Raw genomic sequence first — 27168 nt, 5'->3', positions numbered from 1 at the left:
GCAGATCTCAATACATGAGACTTGACTTCTCTGGCCTGACACTGTCAGAACTTCTAGGAACTGGACTTTGATGTTCAAAATAAATAATATTCTTGAACATATTAAGGGAATGAGTGCTATGACAGGACTACCAGTCAGAATTAAAAGAACAATATTGGGTCTAATCTGAGAAAGCTCCTAATTTAAAAAATGTATCTAAGCAGAGACAGTAGCTCTTGGGAGTTGTTTAATGAACAGAAAGTATAAGGACACTTCCTGGCCGGGGTTCAATCTGGATAATTCCATAAGAGGCAGAATGAAGTTCCAAGGTTTTGCTCTATGACCTTGCGAGTCTGGAATAAGGTTGTTGACCTAACGAAGCATTTAATGTTAGGATTTGTACAAAATGTCCTTTTCTTCAACATGCTCCTGGTAAAATTATACTACAGAGACTTGACCTTTTGGCTTGGACATTGGTATATCCACATTGAGGCCCTTCTGAAAAAATTCAAAGCTAGGTTTTACTTGAATTAACATGGTACTTAAACTATGGACTATGCAGAACTATGAACGTCTACAGACCTCAGTATGATGAAGGGCAATTTACGATATTGCCTTTAATCTGAAGTCAAGGCAGGAAGTGAGACTACTGGGCTCCTTTGCCAGAGGTTATTTGTAGACTACATATTTTACATGCAGAAAGAAAACGATATATAATTTTAAGAATGTTTACATTTAACATATCTGCACTGACATTCCTCAGGTTCCAACCCTCCACTACCTAAAGAACTCAGAAATCAATGAAAATGAAAAACAAAATGAATCAGAAAGAAAAGAAGAATTTAAACTGAACATATGCAGTGTTTCTATCAAAATTTGTCTTTTGAAAATAATTTTTGGTCTTTAATAGTAGTCCAAACATATGTCTACTAGAAAAAAACTACTATAAAATAGAAAGGAAATAAGATTAAAATAAAACTACAGAAAAAAATGAGTTAGATGTTTTTAAAAAACACACAGCAGTAAGATTAGAATAGAAGATGATTAGTCCATGCCTATATTAAAAATGAAAATCATCTATCCATGCATCTTATTCAGGCATTGATGAAAAGCTGTTAGGGGTTTAATGATTTTACTGGGAAACTCCTTTAGAAAGCTCACAGTGTTTTATTCAAGCTAAATCTAGCTCTCCTGTCTAGAACTATGGTTTACGCATAGGTCTATAGGTAGGCTTCTTTTTAAGGAACAGACTTGCAACACACTGACAGCTATTCCGGGGAATCCTATGCAGAGTTTTAAAATGATACTTCTCAGTACTTTAATAGCTCTGTAATCCAGAATATTAATATGACTAAGTATAGTCTTATAAATAAAGCTAGTGAATATACAACAAGGTGTCTGCCATTTTTGGGCAGAGACTGCCTTTTAAATATATTTACTTCTTCAACGTGAGAGACAGGCAAGTGTATCTAAAAGAAAAAAAAATCAAAGAAATAGACACAACACACTCTTGAGCAAAAACACTGCAAACTGAGTTTAATGCTACTGCAAATGTTTCTAGGCATGTTTTAAATCCCTTGACTCTAATGGTTAATTGGTTTGTCAGTGCTGAAAACTCAATAGCCTGCAAGGCATTATCAAGTACCATTGTAAAAAAGTTTTAGAAGTAACTTTGTTATTCCCTAAAGCAAATATCTATTTAATACAGCTAAATTAACCGACAAAAGGTAGAAAGCAGCAGATAGACATAACTATAAAAATCAAACAGTATGCAAATAAGTTAGAACAATTAAAATTTGTACCTGTTCTCACAACTACGGCTTTGACTCGTTCTCCAGTATAAAAACGGGTTTGAATGACATTGGTCCCACAGAACAAAGTGTGTCGCTTATGTACTTCTGGACTGTAGATTTCATCTCCCATTGCTTTTGGGTCTTCTGCAGGATTTGGGAGATTAGTCTTTGTTACAGGAACACTTTCACCTTAAATGGAAAAAAAGCTCTTCAGTTCGTCCAAATCAAATACAAATAATAATCTCATCCACAGCTCTCAAAGCACTTTCTATAATAGTGAGTGGTATCCCCATTTTATAACAGAGAAGTAAAGTGATCTGCTTAAGTTAACCCAGCCAGGCAGTAACACACCTGGGAAAAGAACCCAGGAATCCTAATTCCCATTATCCCATTCTTTAACCTTCTAGACCTCCCCCGGAATCCAAGAGTCTTGACTCCCAGGCTTCCCTCCTGTAAATCGCTGCATCGGGTAGCAAAACATAAAAGTGCCGCTGGTTGTAGTGAAAACCCGTCACACAATACATCGACCCGTTGCTGTGGAGAGTCGCTGGATACAGGCAAGGCTCCCCTTAGTAAGCTGTGCTCGCACATCTCCCTCAACCCACCTTTACCCAGGTTTGATCATTGGCTTGCTAATTATTCATGTAGCAAGTTCAACACTTATAAACAAAACCAAAATACTATCATGCCTAGCAATTAAACATGACCCAGCTCGAAACCAACACTTATCTTGCCGAAAGGAAAGGCGATCCAAAAGCTTTGCACGGACGTATCTTTTAGTACGGTTCACATTTTAGGACCTTACATTTGAGAATTCTTAAACTCTCAGCTTGCAGATTCCTTACTTAACAGAAACATGCTTATTTTAACTAACACAGTGAAAATAAAAGAGAGCTAAATAAGAACAGTGAGATGAAGACACCTTCTCATTACCCCTTTAATTATACAAATAAAGAGAATAGCACCTTGCATAATGAGGCCCTGATCTAGTTGGCTTATAGGCAGTACCACAATATAAATGCTTATTAAATAACATTAATATTGCCAAGATTTGTATAAATACTATCAATACTGTCTTGAGTACATTATAAAAATACACATTTCAGGGTATGTAAACAAATTCCTTCTGATAAGGTAAGTTGCAACTCAGAAAAAGAACAATGACATAACTTTATCAACTAGCATTTTTAGCCATATAGTTCAGCCATCCAGGATGTAAATTTTACTTCACCTGTTAACATGCTTTCATTTACGATGCAAGTACCACTGACAAGTACTGCATCACAGGGCATGATTGTCCCATTAGATGGAATCACCATGATGTCTCCAGGCACAAGGTCTGTGGAAAGGATCTCTTCTATTTCTGGAAGTAAGGCAAGAATTTAAGAACAAGCTCTTTTTCTGCAACTGTAAAGTCTTGCAAATCAGCACCAGGAACAGAATCCTGCATGAATATAACAGCCATGGCCCATGCTACAGCAATTATGCTGCTGTTTCTATTATGAATAGTATGACTTAAAATGATTAAACTAATGATTCACTAACATTCTCTATGGACCCTTGATTTTACACTGATGGGTGCCTCAGAAATAATACAATAAACAATTTGCCACACAAGGAACCTAAGGCAGCTCAAGACTCCTGTTAAGGTGGGGAATGGGAATTGGCCACGCTGGGTCAGACCAAAGGTCCATCTAGCCCAGTATCCTGTTTTCCAATAGTGGCCAATGCCAGGTGCCTCAGAGGGAATGAACAGGCCAGGTAATCATAGAATCATAGAACTGAAAGGGACGTTGAGCAGTCATCTAGTCCAGTCCCCTGCACTCATAGCAGGACTAAGTGTTATGTAGCCCATACCTGACAGGTGTTTGTCTAACCTACTCTTAAAAATCTCCAATGATGGAGACTCCACAACCTCCCTAAGCAATTTGTTCCAGTGCTTAACCACCCTGACAGTTAGGAAGTTTCTCCTAATGTCCAACCTAAACTTCCCCTTGCTGCAATTTAAGCCTATTGCTTCTTCTCCGAGCCTCAGAGGTTAAGAAAAACAATTTTTCCTCCTCCTCGTAACAACCTTTTACATACTTGAAAACTTATCATGTCCCCTCTCGGTCTTCTCTTTTCCAGACTAAACAAACCCAATTTTTTCAATCTTCCCTCATAGGTCATGTTTTCTAGACCTTTAATCATTTTTGTCGCTCTTCACTGGACTCTCTCCAATTTGTCCACATCCTTTCTGAAATGTGGTCCCCACAACTGGACACAGTACTCCAGTTGAGGCCTAATCAGCACAGAGTAGAGCGGAAGAATTTCTTCTCGTGACTTGCTTACAACACTCCTGCTAATACATCCCAGAACGATGTTCTCTTTTTTTGCAACAGCGTTGCACTGTTGACTCAAATTTAGCTTGTGGTCCACTCTGACCCCCCAGATCCTTTTCCACAGTACTCCTTCCTAGGCAGTCCTTTCCCATTTTGTATGTGTGCAACTGATTGTTCCTGCCTAAGTGGAGTACTTTGCATTTGTCCCTATTGAATTTCATCCTATTTACTTCAGACCATTTCTCCAGTTTATCCAGGTCATTTTGAATTTTAATCCTATCCTCCAAAACACTTGCAACCCCTCCCAGCTTGGTATCGTCCACTAACTTTATAAGTATACTCTCTATGCCATTATCTAAATAATTGATGAAGATATTGAAGAGAACCAGACCCAGAACTGATCCCTTCGGGACCCCACTCGTTATGCCCTTCCAGCATGACTGTGAACCACTGATAACTACTCTCTGGGAACAGTCTTCCAACCACCTTATAGTAGCTCCATCTAGGCTGCATTTCCTTAGTTTGTTTATGAGAAGGTCATGAGAGATAGTATCAAAAGCTTTACTAAAGTCAAGATATACCACATCTACCACGTCCCCCCACCCACAAGGCTTGTTACCCTGTCAAAGACAGCTATCAGGTTGGTTTGACATGATTTGTTTGTTGACAAATCCATGCTGACTGTTACTTATCACCTTATTATCTTCTAGAGGTTTGCAAATTGATTTAAGTATTTGCCCCATTATCTTTCTGGGTATAGAAGTTTAACTGAGTGGCCTGTAATTCCCCGGGTTGTCCTTATTTCCCTTTTTATAGATGGGCACTATATTTGCCCTTTTCCAGTCTTCTCGAATCTCTCCCGTCTTCCACGACTTCTCAAAGATAATCGCTACTGGCTCAGATATCTCCTCAGTCAGCTCCTTGAGTACTCTTGGATGCATTTCATCAGGCCCTGGTGACTTGAAGACATCTAATTTGTCCAAGTAATTTTTAACTTGTTCTTTCTCTATTTTAGCCTCTTCTGATCCTACCTCATTTTCACTGGCATTCACTACGTTAGACTTCCAATCACTAACAACCTTCTTGGTGAAAACCAAAACAAAGAAGTCATTAAGCACCTCTGTCATTTCCACATTTTCTGTTATTATTTCCCTGCCCCCCTCACTGACTAACAGGTAGGCCGGTTACTTAATGAGGGATCATCAGGTAATCCATCCCGTAACCCATTCCTGGCTTCTGGCAAACAGAGGCTAGGGACACCATCCCTGCCCATCCTGGCTAATAGCCATTGATGGACCTATCCTCCATGAACTTATTTAGTTCTTTTTTGAACCCTGTTATAGCCTTGGCTTTCACAACATCCTCTGGCAAGGAGTTCCACAGGTTGACTGTGCATTCTGTGAAGAAATACTTCCTTTTGTTTGGTTTAAACCTGCTGCCTGTTAATTTAATTTGGTGACCTCTAGTTCTTCTGTTATGAGAACCATGCCAGCAGAACCTGCAATAGTTGGAGATGTGGCTGCCAAAGGAGTTTACAGCTCCGGCTCTGATTTACTGAAAGGTACTAAAAAATATCTCCCTGTGGGGTTTCTATTTTTATCCTTAGGCCAGAAGTAGGATATTGCAATGTTTGCTATATGCATGGAGAGGTAGATAAAAGAAAATGGGTGAGAGACACGAGGGGCTAGTCTAGATCTGCTCCAGCATAAATATTGAGCTGATCATCTGGAAGAAGACACTCAAGTAGATTATTTTCTCAACTTTTAACTTCCACTTACCCCTTTTATTGAGCAATGTTGCTAAGAGATCACAAGGACCCAATTGCTTTAATCATATAGAACTACGCAATGACCTGTATTGATTTTTAACTATTCATTAAGGACCAGTTTTAGATTTATCTTTTCAACTAGGGCAACTCACCTTGATTCGCTCTGCTGACAGAAACTCTGACAATGCTGTGAGCTGCCACCATGTCATGTAACATAATATATTGCTGGAAGGGGGGAAAAGAACAAGTCACTAATTAGAAGCATTAACAGTCTTCTAGATCCATAGAGAGACAAGGTGGGGGAGGTCATATCTTTTATTGGACCAACTTCTGTTGGGGAGAGACACAAACTTTCAAGCTTACACAGAGCTCTTTAAGGTTAGCAGAAGGAGCTAACACGTAATTCAAGGGACTGTTCATGGTGAAGTGGCTCTTTCCCCCTATGACTTGGGAAGTGTTAAAGGAAGTGGGAGGGTGGCAGCTGGGGGCGGGGAGGTTGTTAGTAGGTTATAGATTGTTGTAATAAGCCATAAATCCAGTGTCTCTGTTCAGTCCATGATTTGTAGTATCTAGCAGGATTATGAATTTAAGCTCCGAGACTCGTATTTCAAAGGTACTGTGCAAGTTTCCTTTGAGGACTAGGACTGATAGATCACATATAGATTGATCACTTTGTGAAGTGACACAGGTGATAGGGTGTTTTTGTCTTTCATCATTTTCCTGTGAGAATTTATTAGAGAGCTCAGTGATTGTCTGGTGCTCAGTGATTCACCCACATAGTTGTTGTTTGAGCATTTAGTGCACTGGATAACATATACCACATGTTGTCATGAGCATGTGTAAGACACATGGATCTCGAAAGATGTCTTGTGGGGGGTGTTGAGCATTGAGGCAGTGGACATATGACCATAGATTTTGCATCTGTTGTTCTGGCAGGGTCTGGTGCCGCTTTGAGTTGGTGTTTCCTGGTCTGTGAGGAGCTTGCTCTGATGATGAGCTTGGAGAGGCTGGGGGGTAGGTTGAAGGCCAGAAGTAGAGGTTCCTGAAAGAAATCTTTCCTGATCAGGTCCCCATCGAGCAGGGGTTGTAGTTGTTTGATGATACCCTATATGGGTTCCAGCATGTTGTGGTAGGAGTGTGCAGAAGGAGAGGGGTTCTCTTGGGGTATTTTGGTGGCCTATTCCATGATGTGATCTATTTCTCTTGTGGAGTGTTCTTGTTTGGTGAAGGTGGCTTTGAGTGTGTTAAGGTGTATATCCTGGACTTTCTCCTCAGAGCAAATTCTGTGGTATCTGAGCACGCTGTAGATAACAGATTCCTTGATGTGTTTGAGGTGGTTATGGGATCTGTAAAGGAGGTGTGGTGATCCATGGGTTTCTTACATATCGTTGTCTGTCAGGTTCCATTGTTGTAGCTTGCTGTTGTGTTCAGGAAGCTGATGCTCATGTGGAAGTGCTCCAGAGAGAGTTTGAGCAACCAGCACCCGTCACTGAAGTTGTGGTGGAAATCTATGAGGGAGTTTAAGCTGTCTGCCGAGAGGAGGAAAATGTAATCCATGTTCCTCAGGTACGTCATTGGTTTCGTGGTCCATTTGTCCAGAAATTCCTCTTCAGGGTGGCCCATGAAGAGGTTGGCATGTTGGGAGCATCCTAGTACCCATGGGTTGGACACAGTGACTGTTGTTGAATGGAAAATTGTTGTGGGTGAGGATGAAATGAATGAGTTTGGCTTTGTGTTTGGGGTGGATAACTGAGGGTTGTCCATTGTCTTGTAAATATTTGAGGCAGGCAGTCATGCCGTCATTGTGAGGGATATCGATGTGTAGGGAAGTGACATCCATGGTGGTGAGGATGGTGTTCTGAAGGAGGTTGTTAATGTTGCAGCGTTTGTGAAGGAAGTCGGTTGTACCCTGGAGGAAGCTGGCCCTTTGTGTGATGAGTGGTCTGAGGATGGTTTCTATGAGTCCTGACATTCCTTCAGTAAGAGTGCTGTGGCCAGATATGATGGGTCTGCCAGGGTTTCTTTGATTGTGTGTCTTTGGAAAGATGTAGAAGGTCCCTGGGGTGGGTTCTTGGGGAATGAGTTTGTAGAGTTTCTCTTGGGGTTGTGTGGGGAAAGATTTGATGATATCTTTAAATTCCTGGGTAAACTGTGGTGTGGGTTCTTCTCCGAGTTCTTTAGAGTAGGTGTGACGGAGAGCTGTCAGTTGACACTGCATGTTCTAGGTCCATACTCTATCATGCCACAGAATAAGCTTCTTTAAATGACCTTGAACTGCATAGTACTATGGGACCCATTCATATAGAATATTTTAGGAAATGAATTTGGACCAAAAAACCTGGAATGTGTCAAGCTTTAAGGAGCAGTGCAAGGCCCATATTTTTACCCAGGCTTCTTGAGAGGGAGTGCAAATTCACTGAACAAATGCTAATTAAAGCTGATCAGAAATTTTCTGATGAAACTTTGCTTCATCAGAAAACGCCGATTTGCTGAACCCAATATATTTGGATTCAATGACATTTCAGCAAATCCAAGGCAGTGTTTCCACAGCAGGGTGCTGGTGACCCCAGTGCTGCCAGGTTCACAGCTCCAGGGCAGACCCACCAGGGAACTTCCCTAGAGCCGCAGACTTCGGCATTTCTAGGGTTTGTGGCTCAGGGCACACCTGCCATGCCAGGGCTTCAAGGCTCCCCACTCCCTGGCAATCCTGGAAGCCCCAGATTCCCAACTCTGGACTCCAGGGTATTGCTACACTGCAATAAAACACCACGGCTGGCTTGGGCTCGCAGGACCCGAACGTCTACGGAGCCCAAATGTCTACACTGCAGTTTTACCATTTTGCAGCCTGAGCCCCATGAGCCCAATCAGCTGGGGGTGTTTTATTGCAGTGTAGCCATAGGCCTGGAGTCCTGGTGTCCCTAGCTGGGCATGGCAGGGCTGCTCCAGAGCTGCAGGAGCCCTCTGCTGCTGAGTGAAACTGACACTGTCAGTTTCATAGCTCTTAACTCAGCAGCTTCAGGTCCTGGGGAGTAAAAATCAAAATTAATTTTGGGGCATTTCTTGTTTCAGTCAGAAATCTAAAAATTTCAATTTTGGATTGACCCAAACTGATTTTTTTATCATCATATTTTTCGGTTCAGCTCCCAAACTGAAAAATGAATTATTCTCTCTGCTCTAATTCTAATGCAAACTTCATACTCACTAATTTCTATACATTTTAAAAATGCAGAGCTTGATTGTGAACTTTAATTGCTGCTCTTTTTAAAAAAAGAGCCAAAAGTCTTCTCTGACCTCGAACTATTGAACATTGCTTTTAAATGGTTCCATGGTAGTTCTGTCTTCAGTCAAGACTTCCTGGCTCTGAATTCAGAGTCCCACAAACTATATGATAATCTCATTAATTTCAACTTCAGTAAACTGCAACCCCAATCTCTGCACTAAAAGTAGATCACCAGATTTGCAGTTCACTGTGTGACAGTGCTGAGGCTCAACCCCCTTCATTCTCTCTTCCGAGGAATCGTCCATACAAGGTGGAGCAACCAGTATCAACAAGTAATCTGTAAGTATTGTAATGAACCATAAGACTGAACTAGGAGTTGTAGTGTCATTCCTCCCTTTGGCCAACAGGAGGTAAACATTCAACACGACCCAACCCCAAGGCCACATGTTTTTCAGTTTGACCTCTGTATATCTGTTTATGGGGGTCAAACTGAGAAACCAAATCCAAGCACCCAGGAACTCTAGGTCTGACTGCATCCAACTTTCATAACTTGGACCATTCTCTTACCCTCACTAATCCACATAAGTTAGGTAAATTTTTGCAGATGTAAACAGTATCTCCACAGCACAGAGCATGTGAAGGACTTTAGGTAAAGGATTCTTATACACTTTAAACATAGCTAAATGGTCTTATCTCCCTTTCTGGAAAAAAAAAAAGCCGGAGGGGCGGGGGGGAGGTTGTTTTAAACATTGAGTTCTTTGGAGTCAATTTCATCTCAAAATTTCACACACAATGAAGTTAAAAACTTTAAAGTAGGGTTTTCAGGGAATGATTTTGAAATGTGTACTCTAGTAAAAATCATATTTGTGATGACAACTATGTTAATTTGAACTTACCTTTCTAATGGTGTACAGTGAGCTAACAATGGATATCATAGACATAATCACAATCGCTAATGCATAGTAGTAATATTCATCAGTGACCCACAATATCACACTGAACAGTTGGAAAATGTAAAACGGATTTAGAACCTGAGAGAGAGAAAAAAAAACATACTAAGGTTACATCAAATGTAACCCTTCTCCTATATTAGTCCAAAATAAATTCAACTTATTCTCAGTGGGAGAAACTTAGGCTTTTCAGTTCCTTCTGTCTTACAAAACGTTTTCAAAGTTTTGCCTATGTGCGTCCTGTTTTCCACTAACAGTTCACTTCATGTGCCAGAGTAAATTACAAAATCACAGAGTGATTTCCTTAAAAAGGGCCAAATTCTAAAGGCAAACGGTTCTCAATGAAGTCAATGGGAGTAGCCTGTGCAAGTAAGAGCAGAAGTTGGCCAAAACATTTTCTCCAACTTTTGCTATCTCTACTTCCAATGATACTGAACACTTAACAGCAGCCTCAAGAAAAAAAGATAATTTTAACTTGACTAACAAGGGAACTGGTATCCAGACAACTGCACAGCTGAAGGTCTGGCAAGTTTATTTTCCTAAGGAGCCCAAACTTCAGGAGTAACTGCTAGCTCAGTGAGTTTAAAAACCACATTATCCATAAAACAAAACAACTCTAGTCATTTGTTTGTATCTCCATGAGAAGATACAAAAAAAATGAAAGATAAACATGCAGTTTAGACTCACTTATCTGGTGAATACTCTTATCGAGTCTTTACCACGTTTACAGTTTGTGACAAGTATATTTAGTGCTCATGAGTAGAGACCTGGCAAGGGCCAGACGCAGCATGGGTTTTGCTCTGTAACTCTCTCTATAGAGCCCTGACATGATCTGAGTCTAAATAACAAGAGCATTACAGAACTGGCCTCTGGGCCCCACAAAGCCTGCAGCTGTTGGCGCTCCCTGATCTGGAAGTCTAAGAAATACTAAGGTCAATCTCACTAGTGAAGAAAAGGGCTAAAATTTACTTTATACAAAATAATCCCCATTTGAAACCTCTCACACATTCAGTGACACTCCAAATATTTATTAATTCTATATAGTACTTTTTTTTAAAAACAAAAAAAGTTCTTACCTCCTTAATCAGAAGCTTAAAAATGGAAGGCACTTTCACGGCAATTTCATTTACTCCATAGAATACTTTTCTGTATGGAGGGAGAGCCAAAAAGTTAGTTGCTCTCTGGTTGTAGATAATTTATACCACATTACTGCTATTTTAACCTCAATTATTTTACAGCACTTTATCTTCCCATTCATTTGAGAGTGTTAGATTGTCTTTCACACAGTCAATATAGCCTTTTAAATGCTAGGTGAGGATGAATAATAGACAAACGTATCAGCAGTGAGTAGAAAAAAAATTATGTCTGGAGGAGACACTGCAGGCCTTGAACTTTCAGGTATTTATGATCTAGATATACGTTGACCCACAACTGAATTTTCTGGTGATGCCAAAAAAATCTGAGAGCTACCAAGCATACAACAGAAAAAACCCTAAACACAAAATGACCTGAAGAGATGAAGATAATGATCTACATATAATAATATGTGATGCTACATGAAAACATAGAACTGTAGAGAAGAAAAAACACATACAAAACCAAAGAACGGTGACCTGGAAATAGTAAGAGAAAGATTTAGAGATAACAGTGGATAGCAAGCTACATGTAAGTGTGATGTCATTGCCAACACCACATGCACAAGAGATGACCCTGAGCAGATAAAAACAACTACAGGACTCTGAGAATGAGGATGAAAGGGTCTGGACCTCAGGTGATGTTCTCATTCACCCTGCCAGTTGAAGGCATAAGCCCAGGCAGGGACAGACATCCTGGAGATGAATGCATGGCTACACAGGTTACGTTGACAGGAGGGCTTTACTTTCCTCAACCATGGGATGCTTTTCCATGAAGGAGGACTGCTTTGTCCACTTGACAAAAAAATGGAAGAGCCTTTTGGGACATCAGCTAGCCAATCTAGTGATGAGGACTTTAAACTCGGTGCAGAGGGGCCAGCTGACAAAAGCCCATAGGTAAGTATTAAAATAGGTGACCCTGAAGAGGGTTGGAAGCAGGGGAGGAGGAGGAGAAATGGAAATTTACAATAGGGTCATAGGAGTAACAAGAGGGAAATCTCTGCAAGAAACTGCTCACCATCTTAGAAGTCTATACACCAATGCAAGGAATATGGAGAACAAATACGAAGAACTGGAAGTCTCAGTACACAAGCTAAATTATGACTTAACTGGCATCTCAGAGACCTGGTGGAATAAATCTCATAACTGGCATATTGCTTGTTCAGGAAGGACAGGCAAGGACAAAAGGGAGGAGGTGTTGCCTTACACAGCAGGAATATATACACCTGTTCAGCGGTCCCGAAAGAACTGAGGGGCAGATTAACTGAAAGTCTCTGGGTGAAGATAAAAGGGAGAAAAACAGGTGCGACATCATGATAGGGACCTACTATGGATCAAGCCAGGAGACAGCGGATTAGGCATTTCTAGAATAAGAGAAATATTCAAAACACAAGACCTGGTAATAATGGCACTTTTACTACCCAGATATCTATTGGAAAAGTAATATGGCAAAACACATGTCCAGTAAGTTCTTGGAATGTGCTGGGGACTTCTTTCGGACGATGGAGGAAGTGGCCGGGGGACAGCCATTGTAGACTTGATGCTGACCAACAGGGAGGAACTGGTTGCGAATCTGAAGGTGGAAGGGAACCTGGCTGAAATGATAGGTTTCATGACCTTAAGGAAAGGAAGGAGTGAGAATAGACTTAAAAAAAACAGACATTGACAAACTCACAGAACTGGTAGGTAAGGTCCCGTGGGAAGAAAATCTAAGGGAAAAGGAGGTCAGAAGAGCTGGCATTCCTCAAAGAAGCAACAGTAAAGGCACAACAGCTAAGTAACTCAAATGTGAAGGCAAGATAGGAAGGACAGTAAGAGGCCAATATGGCTCCATGAGGAGCTCTTTAATGACCTGAAAATCAAAAGGAATCACACAAAAAGTGGAAACATGGACAAATTTCTATGGATGAGTACAAAAGAATAGTGTAAACACACAGGAAGAAAATCAGAAAGGCTAAGGCACAAAATGAGTTACCCCAGCAAGGGTCATTAGAGGCAATAAGAAGAGGCTCTACAAATACATTAGGAGTTTACAATAGAAGAGTTTACTCAAGATAGTTAGGTCCAAAGCATGCTGCAGAGTTACAAAGAGATCTCGGTGACTGGGCAAAAAAATGGCAGATGAAATTCAGTGTTGATAAATGCAAAGTAATGCACATTGGAAACCATAATCCCAACTATACATATGAAATGATGGGATCTAAACTAGCTGTTACCATTCAAGAAAGAGATCTTGGAGTCATTGTGGAGAGTTCTCTGAAAACATCTGCTCAGTGTGCCTCAGCAGTCAAAAAAGCTACCAGAATGTTAGGAACCATTAGGAAAGGGACAGATAAGACAGAAAATATCATGATGCCACTACATAAATCTGTGGTACACTCACACCATGAACACTGCCCGTAGTTCTGGTCACCCCGTCTCCAAAAAGGATATTAGAATTCTAAAAAGTACAGAAAAGAGCAACAAAAATGACGAGGGGTATGGAACAGCTTCTATATGAGGAGCGATTAAACAGACTGGGACCCTTAAAGCTTGGAAAAGAGATAACTGATGGGAGATATCATATAGCTCTATAAAATCATGAATGGTGTGGAGAAAGTAAATAAGGAAGTGTTATTTACCCCTTCACATAAAACATGAACCAGGGATCATCCAATGAAATTAACAGTCAGCAGGCTTAAAACAAACAAAAGGAAGTACTTCTTCACACAACACAGAACTCATTGCCAGGACATGTTGTGAAGACCAAAAGTATAACTGGGTTCAAAAAAGAATTAATTAAGTTCATGGAGAATAGGTCCAGCAGTGGCTATTAGCCAACATGGTCACGAATGCAACCCCATGCTCTGGGTGTCCCTACACCTCTGACTGCTAAAAGTTAGGACTGGACAACAGGGCAACAATCACTCAAAATATCCTGTTCTGCTCCCTCCCTCTAAAGCATATGGCACCAGCCACTGTGGGAAAACAGGATACTGGGCTAGATGGACCATTGCTCTGACCCAGTATGGCCATTCTTATATTCTTATAAGCAAGAGAAAGACAAAGGAAAGCATAGGTCCACTATTTAATGGGGAAAGCAAGCTAATATGACACCAAGAAGTCTGCTTAGAGTTTAATGCCTATTTTTGCTTCAGGTCTTTGCTAAAAAGGTGCATTGTGACTAGAGGCTTAACCCAATTAATATTAACTACAAGGGGGAAGGAACACAAGCCAGAATAGGGAAAGAACAGATTAAAGAATATTTAGATAAGTTAGATATATTCAAGTTGGCAGGGCCTGACAAAATTAATCCTCGGATACTTTAAGGAACTAGCTGAGGCAATCATCAACAACTCATGGAGGACAGGTGACATTCCAGAGGACTGGAAATGGGCAAACACCCTACCTATCTTATAAAATACACTTAAAAGTCAGAAGTTGAAACAAAATTCCTATTTATTAATTACTGTTTTTCTGAAGATAAGTGGGATGGGGTGTACCAGGCACTCTGAGGCACCTGCTGGAGGCCCCAAGGTCCCACTACACTCTATCCCAGGAAGGAGCAGCGGAGATGGGTCCTCCAGGCCCACCTAGATGGGCCTTGTGGAAGCAGCCAATCAGAGCCCAGCAGGCTCAGATAAAAGGACCAGTCCCTGGCTGAGACCAGAAGGGTGCTCCTCTGTGGTCAAAGGAGCTCAATGGGCTGCATTTGCTAAACCTGAGAGTGAGAGGCTCTGAGAACTCTAGTCCTAAGGTACCAGACAGAAGTAAAGAGGTCAGGTGGGATGAGGCCTAGGGAATGTAGCAGCAATCAAGTAAAGGAAGCACTAAGTGGCTGCTGTGTATAAGGTCCCTGGGTTGAGACCCTGAGTAGTGGGTGGGCCTGGGTTCCCGCTCTGGGCAGTGCTGGAGTGTCCCAAGCCCTGAAAAGGGGACACGGCTAGGTTAAAAGCCCAGGAAAAGGGGCTAGATTTAAAGGGCCCTGAGACAGCACCACAGCCCTCAAATCTTGTTCAGAGTCACTGCTTCCCAGGATAGAGTCCCCCATTCTGTTACCACAGCCTAGATTCTTTGTTCCTAGATATATACACTTTGCTCCATTGTGTTCACCAAACCCAGTTTCCTCCCAACTTTATCACCTTCACCTCGCTAGCTCATAACAGCCCTGTCATATCTCTTACGCAGCTTATTGTATTCGCAATTGATTTCTGAATCTTTTGACAATTTGTGGATTTGAAAAGATGATTAACCATCACAAGAATTTCCTGCCAGGAATTAAGCAATTAAAGCCTTTATTTTTCAAAGACAATAGGCACTGCTGATTCCACTGTTAATGGTAATACTATTGCTGAAAAAATGATCTGACATGAACACAGTTTAAGAGACTAGAAAAAAAACATTTCTATCTATATTCAATGCTGATATAAGCAACCACAAAGGAGACCACTCAAATTTAATATGATTTCTCAATTCAAGGCTATACATGTAAAGTGTTCTTCTGAAGGGAAGTTTAACATCCAAACCACACACACTGATCACACTTAATTTTATTCATTTATGAGAAATACCATAAACACAGCTATCTAATAACAATGTACCTTTCTGACATCTCTTACATTCATATTTTAGTCTGAATATTGTATTACCTGTAGTCATGCACCTCCTTCGTCAACCCTGTACTATGTTCATTATGAATTGAAGAGCAGGATGTAGACTCATCCAGTCCCCTAAAATAATTGTAGAAATTAAACAAGTTCTCAGAATCAAGCTTCTTAGCTAATATCCTTTTTTAAAATACCCCATTAAGATGCTTAGGAACTGTAAAGACCAGACATTTTTATTAGAAGTTTAAGTTGCATTATACAAGAATAATATTAAAAAACACTCCCTTATGAATGTCATTCCACTCATTTTTGCCTACTTATTGCAAGTATCAATAAGATAAATTAAAGACTGAGCAGAAGGCCCCTGAATTCACTGCTTGGTTAGGTCACATCTGCCCTTTGCTTTTACATCACTTATTTTTAAATTTAAACTTTTATTTTAAACACCCGTGTAACGAGTATTGGACGCTTCCAAAAAAAACAGGCAAGAATTGAATTAATTTGCATTTAATAAAATGGATATGATATTGATTAGGTTTGACCTACAAATTATTATTCAAATCCCTCTTTAAAATTCTTTTCCACAAGGCCTACAAAAATTGACAGCCACTGGTACAGAGAAACCACAGCCCATTCTGCTGGCCAATATTGTCTCATTGTTTCCTTCTACCCCCACATACAACCTTAACTCAACCCCATTGTGCATATGACTCATTTTTAAATTATATGACATACCAATTTTCCCACAGGGCCTCTGCCTCATTCAGTGCACAGGATGGATTCAATATTTCTTTTTATCTTCATCATTCAGTGTGTGGCCCCATGTATTTACTGCACATCATCCAAACACTACCCTAAATACAGAATTATTAGTTTCCTCATGGGTTTTCTATAGTGTTCATAGTATCATTTTACCTATTTACAAAGATTAATGACCTTATCTTCACAACATTCCTGTGAAGTGAGGTGGTAAGTTTCCTCATGTACAAAATGAGGAATTGGACACAGAGATTAAGGCCAAAATTGTCCATTAATTTTGGACAATCAATTTAAGAAGACTTCAGCCTGATTTTTCAAAATACTTAGCATTTTATAGCACTTTATATGTTGGACAGCAGAGCTCCCATGCACCTCATATATAGTTGTGAACGCTTAGCTCTGCTGCAAATATGACCCCAGGCGTCTTAAGTTGGGTACAAGGAAAATGAGGAACACATGGTGGCCAGCAGAGAAATTCTGGTTGATGTGACTTGCCCAGAATCACATAGGAACTCTGTGGCAGAGGCCAGGATAGAATTAAATTCCCCAAGGGAGGCCTTAACAACAATGCCATCTTTTCTCTTCCTGCAATTTCCTGCCACATTCACTATGCACTTTCCAACTTGTGCAACAAATGAGACAGGGGTCCTACACTGACAACAACCTCGTTCACTACACAACCCTGCTTCACTCCCAGAGCACAGGAGAGAAAGTCTCATGTACAGAGTTTTTGTGCCTAGTGCCACAGCAGTCCTGGCAGATGGGATGAGCAACTGCACAGAAACCCTACTCAGCTCCTGAAGCCCGGGGATGGAGCACCCTAATGTACTCTGTGGGAATGGCATATGCGCAGTCCAGTTCGGCAGGTAGGAGCTGTGCAGGGATGAAGTATGTTCGGCACAGATGGAATCTTCAGAGAATTTAGCAGCCAAGCTCTAACGAACTTCTTCTAAACACATGCAAACAGATTTTTCAGAGGCTTTTTCATAGAAACAGCAGAAGACATCCATGACACACAGGTGGCCTGCTCTGCCAATTTCATATGTCTGCTCCAAAGCATGGAAGAGGTAAAGCTTCTTAATCAAACAACTGGCAGTTTTGTTTGTCGGGATTTTTAACAGAGGAGGAAAAAAATTATTTCCCCTAATCTCATTGTCTGAAACAGATGAACCTGTTTTAGTTGAAAGTAAAAACAAACAAAAACTGCCACCCACACCTGAGGCAGACACCTCTCACGGAAAATCCACCCTGAGCAGTTTAAGTCTGGCAAACTGCAAGCAACGGAAAATAGGGTCCTATAATGCAAAGTGCTGGGCAATTACCTGTAGGCATTGCTGCCACATTACCTCTAATTAAGGTAAATTTCGGGATTGAATACAGACTTCCAGTTACAAGATCTTTGCACACAACTGAAATTAGCCAAGATATATATTTTTGTCCCCAAAAAAGACAGTAAGTTTCCTTACAGTTTTATCACTACTTGTACTCTGATGTAGTGGTTTTGCTAACTTTTCATGCTACTTTTTTTTACAGATTTCTTTAGAAAGCAAGAAGTGTTTGTGGGGCAACATGACTGACAGGCTTTCACTTACGTAGCAAAGTTCCTTAATAGTGGGGGTTTCGTTATTTTTGCTAACTGTAGCAAGCTGCTGTTGGAAAGTGGAAAAATGGGACCATGTGTTCATTTTGCCTTTCAGCATGAAAGGAAAAGCTTGTCTGCAGAGCCTGACATTGGTAACTTTCTTCTTGAACTCCAATGCCTTCTGCACTGCTACTGAATAAGGGAGGCGGTGGAGTGAATAACGCTCAGTAAGAGCAGCTGGGGCTGTAACTCTATCTGGAAGCACTGTTAGGTCAACGATTTTCAGACCAATCTCATACCGCGTTCTATTATTAATGAGAGTTCCAGCTCAGAAGCAGGATTAATGTGGAATGGCTGGGGTACATTTATGGAGAGCTGGATAACTGGCCACTGGGGTGAAATCCCTCCCTACCTCTGCTTTGGACTTGACTGAACAGCAATATAAGGAGGTGGGTATTCTTCCACTGTGAGCTCTATATTGAATAGTTGCAAAAAAAAAAAAAGAAATGTCACTTAATGCTGGGCCTCTGAAACAGCTTGCATCCACAGGCTTGCCTGCCTTTGGGAAACGAGTGAAGCTCCCTCTTACTCTCTTTGACCTCTACATTTTCCCCCTACATCTCTAATTTAGACTGCAGATCACTACAAAAAAGTCACAGGTGACCTAGAGCACAGGGGATACGTAGAAGTAAATCAGAGTGGACTCACTCAAGAGCACACCCTCCAGGAATCAAAAGTTATAGAAATATTCTCCTAACTTAACTCAAATTAAAGAGGAAATTACTCTTATCAGCTCTGTAGGGCACCAGAACAGAGTTATCGCTAAGGTATTTACAACCAGATTCTACTCAAAATAAGATGTAAATAAAAAGTCTCAGAAGTGATAGGCCCCAATGCTGTGATCCCAGGAAGTGGAAGTCATTCAGAACAGTGGTTGAGAGAGTTTTGAGCACCTAGACCCATGATCCAGACAGAGGACCTAAGCTTGCTCACATTTCACATGCAGAATTCTCACCAACTCCAGCAGTGCCTCAGGGCAGGATGGCTCAATATGGGCCGGGAAGGAGGAACACACATATAGTGGGGCACAGAACACATCAGTAGGCTACACCCCTTCCCCAACAACAAACCAAGCCTTCTTAGGGTATGTCTAGATTGCAGTTAAAAACTCATGGCTGGCCTATGCCAGATGACTTGGGCTCGCAGGGCTATTTAATTGCAGCGTAGATGTCCAGGCTCAACCAGAGCTGGAACGTCTACACTGCAATAAACCAGCCCCACAGCCCAATTCTGCAAGCCCAAGTCAGCTGGCACAGGCCAGCCCCAGGCATCAACTATACTCTTAGAGATGTGGTGTGCTAGTCAGTGGATTATACAAGACCCCTGCTAGCAATCAAGAAAGTCCTGAAGTTCATTAGGGAGATGGAAAAGGCTCAAACCAGAGAAAGATTCACAAGAAAACAGAATTGGAAAACAGTACTGGAATACTGTCATTTTTATAAGCTTTTTGGGAACACAGTTATGGCTACCAAAAAAATATGTATACTTGCTCTGCAAGGCAAGGGTAAAAAAGAAGTATTCTTACTTTTTGAAGTCAAAACTTTGGACTGCATCATTCCAGAAATATTTTACGCTGTGGTGTGTGAAATAGCGAATCTGTAAGGCAAATACATGCCTTTAGGTATTAAGCTGGCACTGTTCAACACCTGATTTCTATTTAATTTAGTATCACTGTTAAAAATTTATAACAAAACTGAACTTAAATTAGGTACACTATAAGTTTTAAAAATGAAATACAAAATGTTTCCTGTGTGCTCTCTGCTATACTGACAATATATTTTATACAAGATAGTTTACTTTTCAATAGTCTTATTCTTTCATTAATCCCACAATATACTGACACACAAGATCTGTTATACTTTGTGACTTTAAATATAAGAGCACATTTCCCTACCTCAACCAACTGACCTCTTTGGCAGTCTAAGCAGGTCACATGTATTGTACTGTGTGCATAATATATATTCTTTTCATAGCTGCCTTGAAGATTAAGGATTCAGATACCACAGGTCCACTTACAGGAGAATATTTGTTTGGGTCGTTTCTATTCTCTTCAGCAGGGCTTTCACATAAATGATCACTATGGCCATTTGAAACTTTGTCTTCAATAGATTGAGGATTCTGTAATGGGTTGTCTCCCCGAGAAAGCACAATACGAATCCTTGCACAAAACCATATCCTGAATTCATCCTAACAAAGAAAAAAATTGTTAATAGAGAAACAAATTGCAAAATACTGTTTAATACCTTGTAAGGATGCATAAAAGTGAACCTAGGGACATTTTTCTTTTCTTTAATAAGTACCAATGTCAGTTGGAAAACAAGTCAATTAGCAAGGTCCACATATACTTACAGAAATGAAAGATACCATGGGATTGATAACAAATTACCCCAAGGACAAGGTTTTCCCTTTTATTTATAAAACATTTTACCACTCTAACTCCACGTAACACTAGCAGAAAACTTTCAAAGCTCTGGTGTGTGCTAGTGAACCCTCAGACTTAGTTTTGAAATCTTTCGTTTTTTATAAATAAATGGCATGGTATTTCTTCCATAAATTCCACAATAATTTATTATTTCAGAGTACAAGGGGGACTGGTTTACGCTAAGTGGGGAGGTGTCACTTGTATAGGGGATAGGAAACACAGAAGGAACGGCATGAGTGAAACGGCCGCACCCTTTAACTATTCATCTCCATGTTTTCCTATTTCTGAGCTATTCTGAAGTATAACATATATTGTATAGAAATTATGGCATTTTTTGTGAGTGTTCTGCAAAAACTTTCAACCTTAATTTTTAAAAGTGGGGTGGGGGGATTAATAAATACATGCATAGCACTCCCAAATGTGGAGGTGATGTCTGTGACGTTGCACCCCATAATGCTTTATAGAAATATGCTTATGAATGTAAAAATGACATAACTGGAATATGTTTTATGCTACATGTGCCATGTAACATATCTCTGCAAAGTTTATGATCTACTGAATATATTCACCCTATTTGTATGCATGTATCATTTTTGTATTCAAAGTTCTGAATATTGGCTGTGTACTTGTTTGATTTTAAGTAGCCTCAGTGAAGCATTTGGTCAGCTTCTTGAGCAAAGACTATTCTCAGTAAGTGCCCAATCAAGAAACACTTAATCTGACAATAGACTTTAATAGAAGCCAATCCACATCTAAGATTTCCAGGGAACGTTCTGTAGAGAACTAAGTCATGCATGGACATGTGACTTGCCCAGGTGACTCCAAAACTCATAGATTCATAGATTCATAGATATTTAGGCCAGAAGGGACCATTATGATCATCTAGTCTGACCTCCTGCACAATGCAGGCCACAGAATTTCACCCACCACTCCTAAAAAAGACCTCACACCTATATCTGTGCTATTGAAGTCCTCAAATTGTAGTTTGAAGACCTCAAGGAGCAGAGAATCCTCCAGCAAGTGACCCGTGCCCCATGCTACAGAGGAAGGCGAAAAACCTCCAGGGCCTTCCAATCTGCCCTGGAGGAAAATTCCTTCCCGACCCCAAATATGGCGATCAGCTAAACCCTGAGCATATGGGCAAGATTCATCAGCCAGATACTACAGAAAATTCTTTCCCGGGTAACTTGGATCTTACCCCATCTAAAAACCCATCACAGGCCATTGGGCCTATTTACCATGAATATTTAATTACCAAAACCATGTTATCCCATCATACCATCTCCTCCATAAACTTAATTAAACTCGATAAGTTTGGTAATTAAATATTCATGGTAAATAGGCCCAATGGCCTGTGATGGGTTTTTAGATGGGGTAAGATCCAAGTTACCCGGGAAAGAATTTTCTGTAGTATCTGGCTGATGAATCTTGCCCATATGCTCAGGGTTTAGCTGATCGCCATATTTGGGGTCGGGAAGGAATTTTCCTCCAGGGCAGATTGGAAGGCCCTGGAGGTTTTTCGCCTTCCATCTTGTAGAGGGATTCTACACAGGGGGAGGGAGGGTTTCCACCCACAAGAGAGAAACTATATAAAGCCCTGAGAGACCCCTCCATTTGGTCTTCAGCTGGCTCAAGAGGTAGCCTCTCCACCCCCAAAGAATACCTGAAAGAAACTGGAACAAAGGACAGTACCTACAGGGGTGAGAGTGATTGCTGGACCCAGACTAGAAGGAGGCTAGTCTGTAAAAGAAGCTTATTGGAACATCTCTGAGGGTGAGATTTACCTGTATCACTTTCTTACTGTATTAGGCTTAGACTTGCGTGTTTTATTTTATTTTGCTTGGCAATGTACTTTGTTCGGTCTGTTACTACTTGGAACCACTTAAATCCTAAATTTTGTATTTAATAAAATCATTTTTTACTTATTAATTAACCCAGAGTATGTCTTTATACCTGGGGGGGGGGGGACAGCTGTGCATACCTCTCTATCAGTGTTATAGAGGGCGAACAATTTATGAGTTTACCCTGTATAAGCTTTATACAGGGTAAAATTGATTTATTTGGGGTTTGGACCACATTGGCAGTTGGGTATCTGAGTGCTGGATACAGGAACACTTCTTAAGCTGTTTTCAGTTAAGCCTGCAGCTTTTGGGGAACAGGGTTCAGACCTGGGTCTGTGTTTGCAGCAGGCTGGCGTGTCTGGCACATCCAGGCAGGGCACTGACGTCCCAAGCTGGCCGGGAAAACAGGCTCAGAGGTAGTCTCAGCACATCAGGTGGCAGTCACAAAGGGGGTTTCTGTAGCCCAACCCGTCACAATGTCCATGTGAAGTGGCAAAGCCATGTGATAAATTGCAGAATTATGTGATAAATTCACTCCACACCTTTGTCTGCCTCCTCCTGCCCAGGAAACCTACTACTCTGGGCCCTATTCTAGCTTCCAAAATTCATTAACAGACAGCAGGTACCATTTTATTTTGAAATTAATCTGCCAGAGAAACTTCATCCTGAAAAACATGGCATCTTCCCTAAAATTACACCGGACCAAAGCCCAAGACAAGCAAGATCTAGCCTTGGGTCGTAACAAGCTTTTCTATACACAAGCTTTATATCATTGGAAGAGGGAAATTTCCAGTTTCCCAATGGGATCCATAACACCTACTTCTAGCCCCTGGAGTGCCAGAGACATTTTCATATGTAATATATGTGGGAATAAGTAGAATGGATGCAATAATCTTGCTTTAATATGAAGATAGTGTTGCACAGCTTTGTCCCCATGTTTTGCACTTCTCCTGTTTATATCCTCTTCCTTTCTACAGGACTTGACATTGATTTAAGTAAGTAATTAATACCAGATATCCACTCATAACCTGCAATCCCTGATGCTCTAACCTCTCCATGTCACTTTGTAGTTTACTTCTGTCCTCTTCCATATAGACTCTCTCTCCAATTTGGTGTTATCTGCACAACTGTTCATTGCTGAATTTATATAAAAGAAACATTGGAGAAAGACAGACATGAAAAGAGGTCCAGAGCTTTCTTAAGGGTTAGAAATGAGCAAAAAAACTGCTGGAAATCCCAGCAGTCCTGAACAAGGGCCACAACTAGAAGAAAGCATTACTGTTAGATGCGTGATGGATGCTGCACCATTGTGACAGAAGCTGCTCTGCACACCACTGACGGTAGCTTGAGAACCTCTATATTATGCTATACAAAACTCTAAGGCCAGTGCATCAACAGCCTCAGCTCACGGCCTTCCAAAACCTAGGTCTAATCAGTTCCTGAAATCTTCTATACAAAAGAAAACTACTGAATATACTCATTCATAAGGCGAATTTTTTTGGTAAAAAAGGGAAGCATCGGAGAAGGGGGTTGGCTTATGAACGGGTATAGAGATGGAGAGGTTGGACATGCCCCTGCCCCCCAACAGAGGGGGTAAGGAGAGGCAGCACAGCCAGCAGAGCCAGAAGGGAAGAGGTGGGGCCAGAGTCTCTCCACTTCCGGCCACGCTGCTCTCCCCCACAGCCTCTGAAGCAGCTGCAGCTCCAGGGCTCCCAAAGCCTCCTTCAAGTTTTCAATTTGCTTACAACTGGCAAACTACACCCATCATTTATTTATAAACCGTGATGCAAAGAAAGTAATATCACTAGCCCAAGAGCTGATAACTACTACCTCTAACTTTTCTGTTCAATCACTGCATTCACAAAACTAGAGCACATTCAGTGTACAAACTTACAGTTGTTCTTAGTAGCACCACTTCACAGTCTTTAAGTGTAGTCCTTTTGCACGTTGCTCTCACACGCCACTCAGGCATCCAGTAGAGGAGGAGGAGGAGGAAGCCACCAGTACAAAGCACCCCTATAGCAACTAAAACTAGCTTCCAGGGGCACCGATTATAACCATAAATCTCCTGTACGGAAACAGGGAAACAAATAATGAACAAAGATATCCTTAATTGCTTTGGCTGAAAAATTCAGTAGTAACCGGTTACAAACTGTGGCAGATAAATGTGTCATATTTCAAAGGTTTTTCCTCCTTTTCTTTGCTAGGGGGAGGGTTCAAAAAAGTTTATTTACTATAGTGTGGCAACTGCTTTGTTCAGTCCGATGCACATAGACTCATTAAAACCCATAGAAGTGCTAAACCCAATTTAAAAACACTGCAATACAGAAACAGACTCCTCCCCAGACTGCTCCTGAGGGAGCTATGCAGGGAAACTTACGTTACAATCTAACCTTTAGTTTTTAAGGACCCAGTTCTGGTCCATGGTTCTGAAGATGTAAGGGAACATGGCATGCAAGCCTGCTCTACGCCCCAACAACAGCTGTGAACAGTTTAGTATTCTTCTTTCTGCTCACAATCAGACAACAAACTAGGGTGGATACAATTGATAATTTTTTGAAAAAAAAATTGATTTAAATCTTCTTTTTTATTTTATTTAAATTGCATAGTTTTTAAAAATAAACCTGTTAAAATGACATCTGAATTTAATATAAAATATGTTAAGACCTAAACTTACTAAAATATCTTAAAACAATAAAAAATATGCTGAATACATGAGCCTCTATCAAAATCTTTGAGTTAAAGACTGCTTTTCTATATGAAGAAAGAATCACAGGTAAAACATCTAATTTTTAGGTCAAGCTTTATAGATAGGGCACTATAGGTCATGTATTGTAGTAAGGGCTTGTTTTGTTTAATAAAAATAAATTTTAGATGCTGTTTTGGGTGTTTACTTAAATTTCAGTTACCATCCTAATGCAACTTGACACAAATCATGAGCAAAAGGTTAATTATCTATAAAATAGCATATCATTCACCATTTTCTAACATACTAAAATGTGTAATTAATAATAATCTGAACATATTAAGCTGTATAATTGCTTCAGTAAATGTATATAGTTATAGTGTACCCTCCCAGGCCGCAAAAAGATGTACCAAATCTCGTGTAAAGGCTCTATTTAGCTGTAAATTAGCATGTTTTAACAGTTATTATGCAATCAACGAAAAAGCATCTTCTTTAGAAAATAACAAGTAGAAGTTGATCCAAATCGAGGACTTAAATCAGCATTGTCTACTTGGAGATTTAATGCATGATTTAAATTGCTGATTTAAATCAGGCTGACTGACAAATGGTTTTCATTCTCTGGGGAGGAAATAAAAAGGGGGTAGTTGGGAATGGGAGGAAGGAATGAACTACGTTACTCTTATTTCATCTTAAAATGTAATACAGCCAAGCCTCTAATCGTAAGAAGGTACTTCTCACCCAAATGATACTTGGGAACATATTGTTTTGGAAGTAGGGCTACCCACTGTAACGCTTATGTACAGCTGGTGAAACACTAGCATGAGACACAGCCAAAAAAAAAACCCCAACCACGCTCCAAAGACAGCAGTTACTGTGGCAACTGGAGAAAGTCCACTCACCTCCTAGTAGGAAGCAATATTCAGAGTACTCTCTTGTTACAATGAAGAACAAATTACACAAAAATATGAAGTGCCTCTTAGGATAATAAATTAACAATCAAGGGTAAGTCCTATCACTATCTGGGTACAGCCTGAGGCACAAAAATTTGGCTGAGTGTTTCCGTGCAGTAACTCAAAGGAAACTTTCAGATGCTGAGCGGTATTTCCTCTGTCTCATATTACATGGAACAAATTTCCTGTTCTGTAGTATCAGTAAAATGGAAGCGATCTTTGAGACCCACCAGCATCATTCACATTTATGAAAATATTAACACCTAAAGGTATCTGCAAAATCTCTTTTTGAAACATCATCACACTCTAATTGCTAGAACTCATTTATTTTCGTCAAAAGGTTGGGGTTTTTTAGGGTTTTGACCGGAACAGTCCCTTCTTTAAGCCCTGTTCCAGCCATCCCGACTTTTTTGGCAAAAATGGGTGTTTGTCCCATTTATTCTTGCCAACGTGATCAGCTGGCAAGTGCCAACGGGACCAATGCAAATGGGACACGTACAAATGGGACAAATGCTCAGTTTTGTCAAAAAAGTTGGATGCAGAGGAACATGCTGGGTGGGGCTGAGCTACAATGCCAGCCCCGGGTGCAGGGGATGGGGGTCGGGGGAGGGGGGAGAATGATGCAGGGCTCGGGCAAGCAGCAACGCCAGCCCCAGCCTTGCACGGGGAGCAGGCGTGCTCAGGCAAGTGGCTCGGGCCAGCCCCTCACAAGGGCGGGGGGGTTGGGTCAGTCTAGCCCCACACAGTGTCCCGTTTTCCCTTTGGGAAATATGGTCACCATATTCTTGGGACAGGAACTGCATCTGGGTAAGTGTGCCAAGTGTGTGCACAGAGCACAACCAGGCCCACAGCTCCAGCCAGGCTCCCTACCACAAGGGAGCAGGGCCACAATTTGTTTTTATGAAACACTTCACTGCAATTTTCCTTTCAAAGGGTATTGAGAAGTAAAATACGCTGTGGGACTGGTTAGAGTTTTGGCTGTACAGATCTGCTTGGTTCTTCATACTCTCTTTAGGAGTTTGAATAAATGGAAATTCGTACCCCAAGATTAGTCCTCTATGATTCCAGAAGGGGCTCATGAGGACTGTGCCTAAAGCAATATGCCCCAAACAGAAAAG

General features: G+C 40.8%; 1 protein-coding gene across 5 annotated transcripts in view; it reads right to left on the bottom strand.

The window, feature by feature from the left end:
* Positions 1–27168, bottom strand: part of ATP13A3 (ATPase 13A3) — a 132580-nt gene that overhangs the window by 41632 nt on the left and 63780 nt on the right. For all 5 annotated transcript variants that reach the window (XM_084639271.1, XM_084639273.1, XM_084639269.1 and 2 more), the window contains exons 3-11: positions 24309–24482; positions 20168–20338; positions 19677–19747; positions 15793–15873; positions 11108–11177; positions 9978–10112; positions 6014–6086; positions 3004–3135; positions 1782–1961 (exon numbers count right to left, since the gene is read on the bottom strand). In XM_084639271.1, the coding sequence (XP_084495397.1) occupies positions 1782–1961; positions 3004–3135; positions 6014–6086; positions 9978–10112; positions 11108–11177; positions 15793–15873; positions 19677–19747; positions 20168–20338; positions 24309–24482 (1087 nt within the window). The remainder of the gene's footprint in view (positions 1–1781; positions 1962–3003; positions 3136–6013; positions 6087–9977; positions 10113–11107; positions 11178–15792; positions 15874–19676; positions 19748–20167; positions 20339–24308; positions 24483–27168) is intronic.

Source organism: Lepidochelys olivacea (assembly GCF_965140295.1).
Source record: "Lepidochelys olivacea isolate rLepOli2 genome assembly, chromosome: 9".
Taxonomy (NCBI): domain Eukaryota; kingdom Metazoa; phylum Chordata; order Testudines; family Cheloniidae; genus Lepidochelys; species Lepidochelys olivacea.
This window is presented reverse-complemented; position numbering and strand designations above follow the sequence as displayed.